General features: G+C 36.8%; 1 protein-coding gene across 1 annotated transcript in view; it reads right to left on the minus strand.

The window, feature by feature from the left end:
* The window catches only part of LOC125647436 (uncharacterized), a 30,684-nt gene extending 27,001 nt beyond the window's left edge, over positions 1–3,683 (minus strand). Inside the window, exons 1-2 of the mRNA XM_056142573.1 lie at positions 3,545–3,683; positions 3,414–3,453 (exon numbers count right to left, since the gene is read on the minus strand). Coding sequence (XP_055998548.1) covers positions 3,414–3,453; positions 3,545–3,553 — 49 coding nt within the window. The 5' untranslated portion in view covers positions 3,554–3,683. The remainder of the gene's footprint in view (positions 1–3,413; positions 3,454–3,544) is intronic.
* Between the last annotated feature and the right edge of the window lie 2,317 nt (positions 3,684–6,000).

Genomic DNA, 6,000 nt, shown 5'->3' on the forward strand with positions numbered 1-6,000 from the left:
ATCCAGGGGTCCGTGTTTGCCCAACTATCTATTATGTATTGCTTGTAGGAGTTATCAGATTGATCCCTGTTCGTTATCTTCACCTTGCATCTTTCAAACTCATCAACCTGATCGGTTTTATTCTACAGTTATGTAATTATGACCCTCACGGGTATACTGATATTCTTCTCATTATCTTCACCTTGTCCAAGTGATGTTAGATTAGGATTATAAATAATCTTCATAAGATATGTATCTGCTTCTGAACAACCTCTTTATCGAATATTGTGAAGTCTCTCTAATTTTGAATTGTTCGGTGACCTTTAACTTCGCTAAATGATGTTTTTAATGATATTGACCTTTGTCAATTCAGAGTCAATACACATTATCTGGCCATACACGCCTGTTATGCACATGTGCTACACACATATTTCATTGGAAACCTGTTTGCGGATGCTTTTGGAACCTATTCTAAAGATATGTTTCATGTTGAAGCGTCCAAGTTGTCAATAAATTAGATTAGCAATACAATATGGTATGTATAATTTGAAACATGTGTTGTTTTAGAAAATGAAAACGTGAAGATAATGAACAGTCATCAATCTCATAACGCCTATAAGCAATACAAAATAGATAGTTGGGCAAACACGGACCCCTGGACACACCAGAGGTGGGATCAAGTGCCTAGGAGGAATAAGCATCCCCTGTCGACCGGTCACCCGCCGTGAGCGCTATATTAAATTATCTTTATTAAGTTTCCATGCTGTCAAATGATCTTTGTTTAGTATCCATGTTATCAAAAGCATATCCAGACTACTCTGAAATCTTTATTCATCTTAATATATGGACTTCTACATTTTTATATCATTTTAATGTATTGACATGTGCATTGTTGTATTATTTCATACATTGTTATATTATCTTGATATATTGATTTATCCATTGTTGCATTTGTTTTTCATACAAATTTTAATATTTGTATATGCTCACATTTCTTAACGTATTTGTATGGTTTATATATTTTAAATTTATGTAATTTACTTGTACATTTTTTAATATAGTCATGTACAGTGCTTTAGAGTAATTTTACATTATATTTGGCGTTTTATAAATCCTGTATAATAACAATACTATCATGATTATCTTGATTAAGCATATGCTTTTGAATGATCCCAACGTATCGTTACCGACAAAACGGGAGTAAGTGAGAGGGGAGGTGTTGACAAAACACGTTGGAAACTTAAATCTACGTCAGATATTAAAATCTATGAAAATATGCCAATGCTAGGTGGTAATTTTAAAATAGATTTGAAATATATTCTCAGCTTGGCATTGAATAAAAAATATTCACCACACTAAGAGAATAGATTGCGAAAATTGTATGTAGCGAGCCCCATTCTCTTTTCCATGAGCGTAGATCGGGAACATTATATGTAGCGAGTCCCACCCCTTGTTATATTCCTGAGAGAAGATTGGGAACATTGTATGTAGAGAGTCCCTCCCCATTGTCTTATACCCGAGAGAAGATTGGGAACATTGTATGTAGAGAGTCCCACCCCTTGTTATATTCCTGACAGAAGATTGGGAACATTGTATGTAGAGAGTCCCTCCCCATTGTCTTTTACCCGAGAGAAGATTGGGAACATTGTATGTAGTGAGCCCCACCCCCTTGTCTTATACCCGAGAGAAGATTGGGAACATTGTATGTAGAGAGTCCCACCCCCTTGTCTTATACCCGATAGAAGATTAGGAACATTGTATGTAGAGAGTCCCACCCCCTTGTCTTATACCCGATAGAAGATTGGGAACATTGTATGTAGAGAGTCCCTCCCCCTTGCCTTATACCCGAGAGAAGATTGGGAACATTGTATGTAGTGAGTCCCACCCCCTTGTCTTATACCCGAGAGAAGATTGGGAACATTGTATGTAGAGAGTCCCACCCCCTTGTCTTATACTCGATAGAAGATTAGGAACATTGTATGTAGAGAGTCCTACCCCCTTGTCTTATACCCGAGAGACGATTGGGAACATTGTATGGAGAGAGTCCCACCCCCTTGTCTTATACCCGATAGAAGATTGGGAACATTGTATGTAGTGAGTCCCACCCCCTTGTCTTATACCCGATAGAAGATTGAGAACATTGTATGTAGAGAGACCCACCCCCTTGTTTTATTCCCGAGAGAAAATTGGGAACATTGTATGTAAAGAATCCCTCCCCATTGGCTTATACCCGAGAGAAGATTGGGAACATTGTATGTAGAGAGTCCCACCCTCTTGTCTTATACCCGAGAGAAGATTGGGAACATTATATGTAGCGAGTCCCACCCCCTTGTCTTATATCCGAGAGAAGATTGGGAACATTGTATGTAGACAGTCCCTCCCCTTTGTCCTATACCCGAGAGAAGATTGGGAACATTGTATGTAGTGATTCCCATCCCCTTGTCATTTACCCGAGAGAAGATTGGGAACATTGTATGTAGTGAGTCCCACCCCTTGTTATATTCCTGAGAGAAGATTGGGAACATTGTATGTAGAGAGTCCCACCCCCATGTCTTATACCCGATAGAAGATTGGGAACATTGTATGTAGTGAGTCGCACCCCTTTGTCTTATACCCGAGAGAAGATTGGGAACATTGTATGTAGAGAGTCCCACCCCTTGTCTTATACCCGAGAGAAGATTGGGAACATTGAATGTAGTGAGTTCCACACCCTTGGGGGAAAATTCTGTATTATCCCTTGTATACCTACTTGTACTCGCATAACACCGCCTACACACTGTTTTCCCTATAATAGCTCTAAAACTTCATTGTTATTTCGGATTTCAAACATTTCGGTTGAGCATCACTAAAGAGACATTATTTGTCGAAATGCGCATTTGGTGCATCAAAATTGGTACCGTATAAGTTTTTATATTATGCTTAAAAATTAGTCTTTAATATTTCTTGTTTCCCCAACTCTTTGTCCCATTTACTATATAGCCACCCAGAGTACCAGTAAATGCACCTACGACACAGAACTCATGTCTTGGTTTAAAAAATTAGCCTTTTATTTGGAGTTGTAATTAACAGATTATTCTAAAATTATTTTTGATAAGCAAGAAAACAAAGACAATTTTACTGTTACCTAAACTTTGAGCCTGACAATGAAAATGGCGGCTGGTAATTTCATATCACTTTAATTTAGCTACAAACAAATCAACGCAATGAAGATTTGACACATGCGTTAAATTACTTTCGTTTCATAAGGCAAACTACGAAACTGTAACCGTCTCTTCTAAATTGCTTAATCGCAGCGTTACTATATATTTCCTGGGACCTTTTGAAAGCACGTACAATTCAAAGTTTGGAATCAATATAATTTTATCGTAATGATGGTTGAAAGTACAATAGTGCAGGAAGGAGTTATAGTTAATGATATAACTATTTAAACTTACCTGCTTTTCGTCGTCTTCTGTTAGATCTTTCAAGGGTTCTCTACAAATATTGATAATTTTGAATAAATGATTCAAAGAAAAAAATAATGATAAAGTGTTTCTAATCCATTAACATTTATAAGCATCCATACCTTCATCATATCTGAATACTAAAATGTGACAGGGCATCGTTCAACACATTTCCCAAGTAATTAAAAACTTTTATAAATCCACTTTCTGAATTACACAAAATAGAAGTAGGTTCGAATACTTGACATTTTCAAATAGAGAATTTCATACTCTACACTGGTGTATTTGCAATGTCTTTACAACATATAATTTAAAGATGGTATCAGAAACTTTAAATCTTCATTAACTAGCTGTTAAACGTGTCAATAATGGTGTACGGCTTTAACAAAGGTATCAAATGATCAAAATCCTCCACACCGTGAACTATTATCAAACAGTGTTAAATACCCAGGTTCAGTTTGTTCAGGTCAATTGTATACTTCATCTTCGTAATCACAACCACCTCTTCGGTTTGTCATTGAATTAATTAGCAAGTACAGTAGTGTATTCTCTTGAAATAAGTTTGTATAGTTTTACGACACGTTTGTAGTGTTGTATGACATACCTGATTCCACCTCTGGTATATCCAGAAGTTCGGGTTTGCCCAACTCTCTATTTTGTATTCCTTATAGAGTTATGAAATTCACCACTCTTTGCTATCTTCACCTTTGCATTATCTCTTGCGTAAAAATAAGTATATCGTGTTTGAGAATAAATATCTCGTGCGCAAGAATAAGCAAACGGCATATTATCTTGAGCACTTTACTTAAAAGCCGATAGTTATTTAACTATGGTATAATATGTAACGCTCTCGGCGCGTGTGACAGGTTGACAGGGGATGCTTACTCCTCCTAGGAACCTGATCCCACCTCTGGTATATCTAGGGGTCCGTGTTTGTCCAACTCTCCATTTCGTATTCCTTACACGCAGTATACAATCGTGCTTTTAACACAGAGTACAAACAATCTCTACGGCAATTTACTATATATGGACAGTGGATATGCCCGTGAGGAAGAGCAAGAAAGTAGGTCATAAATTTTCTATATGCATACAATCCTTAAAAAGTATATACATGTAGCCTATCAAGTAACGCAAAAAAAAAAATTCTGGTTTTAATGGTATTTAATAATCGGTCAGATTCCATACTACTTGCCCAACACACTCAGAAAATTTCATGTAAATTAATCTCGGCCGTTCGGTTTCTTCATTTAAGTATAAAAAAAACAGAAAATCCCACCTTAAATTCAATTGCATCAGTGAAAACACAACATTATTACAAATGTATGAAAGTTGAAGATAACAAACAGTCAATTTCATAACTCCTGTAAGGAATACAAAATACATCGTTGGACAAACACGGACCCCTGGACATACCAGAGGTGGGATCATGTGCTTAGGAGGAGTAAGTTTTCCCTGTCGACGGGACACACCCGCCATGAACCCTATGTCTTGAGCAAGTAAACGGAGTAATCCGTAATGAAGATCAGTGTGCCAAGAACGGCTTAACAATCGGTATGAAACACGTCAGACAGCATTTGACCTACTGATGGGCTGTATTGGCAAACTAGATCCTTATAACTATCATAAACATCCAGAAGAAAACAATGCAAATAAGATGATTAGTAACGATAATTAGGATATAACGCTGAATACAAGCATTCTTTGAAAGTGTAACGTCAGGGTTAGGGTAAGTATAACATAGGATACAATCATTCCTAATCCACTGACCATGTACAACTATGTATGTTTTCAATATCTTTTGGGATGTCATCTTGTGTATTCGTTATGCTTTCAAAATGTGAATATTGAACTTCATTATCTATTATAAGAAATACGACATCAATTATGATTCTTCCAAAAGGGAGACGGTTTTTAATAGGGTTTTAGGATTGCATTCCATGGACACCATTTCTAATAGCATGTAAACCACAATGGCCAATCTTGCTACGATTAAATTGTCCGGTCGACAGGGAATGCTTACTCCTCCTAGGTACCTGATCCCACCACTGCTAAGTACAGGAACCCGTGTTTGCCCAACTCTTCATTCTGTATTCCTTATAGGAGTTATGAGATTGATCGCTGCTCTCATTATCTTCAAATTTTCATCTTGGGATTATCACTACCCTTTGGATGATGGGCTAGGATTAAATTACCGTAGCATTAAAATCACATAGCATGTTACAGAGCAAACTCTTACATACATCTTTTGCTTACCATGACAGGTGTATGAATTGACCATTTCAAATCCTGAATAATGTAACAATAATTATATGCTGTGTGCAAAACGCATGCGGTTATGCGAAGAATATCAAAATGAAGTCCAACATCACCAAATATTCTCCTATTAACATGCCCCATATGTGTATTTTGAAAACTCGTCAACCTTTTATAATACGATGAATTTGGGGGGGAAGTAATAGGAACATAGGAATATCACCAATTGGATTTGTATTTAGGAGGAATGCCACATCGTCATAGTGGCTGACTTTCTTTTGAAAAATAAGTGAATGTATAAACTGAAGAGCAGCAATATTTCTGT

The sequence above is a fragment of the Ostrea edulis genome, chromosome 6 (assembly GCF_947568905.1).
Source record: "Ostrea edulis chromosome 6, xbOstEdul1.1, whole genome shotgun sequence".
Taxonomy (NCBI): Eukaryota; Metazoa; Mollusca; class Bivalvia; order Ostreida; family Ostreidae; genus Ostrea; species Ostrea edulis.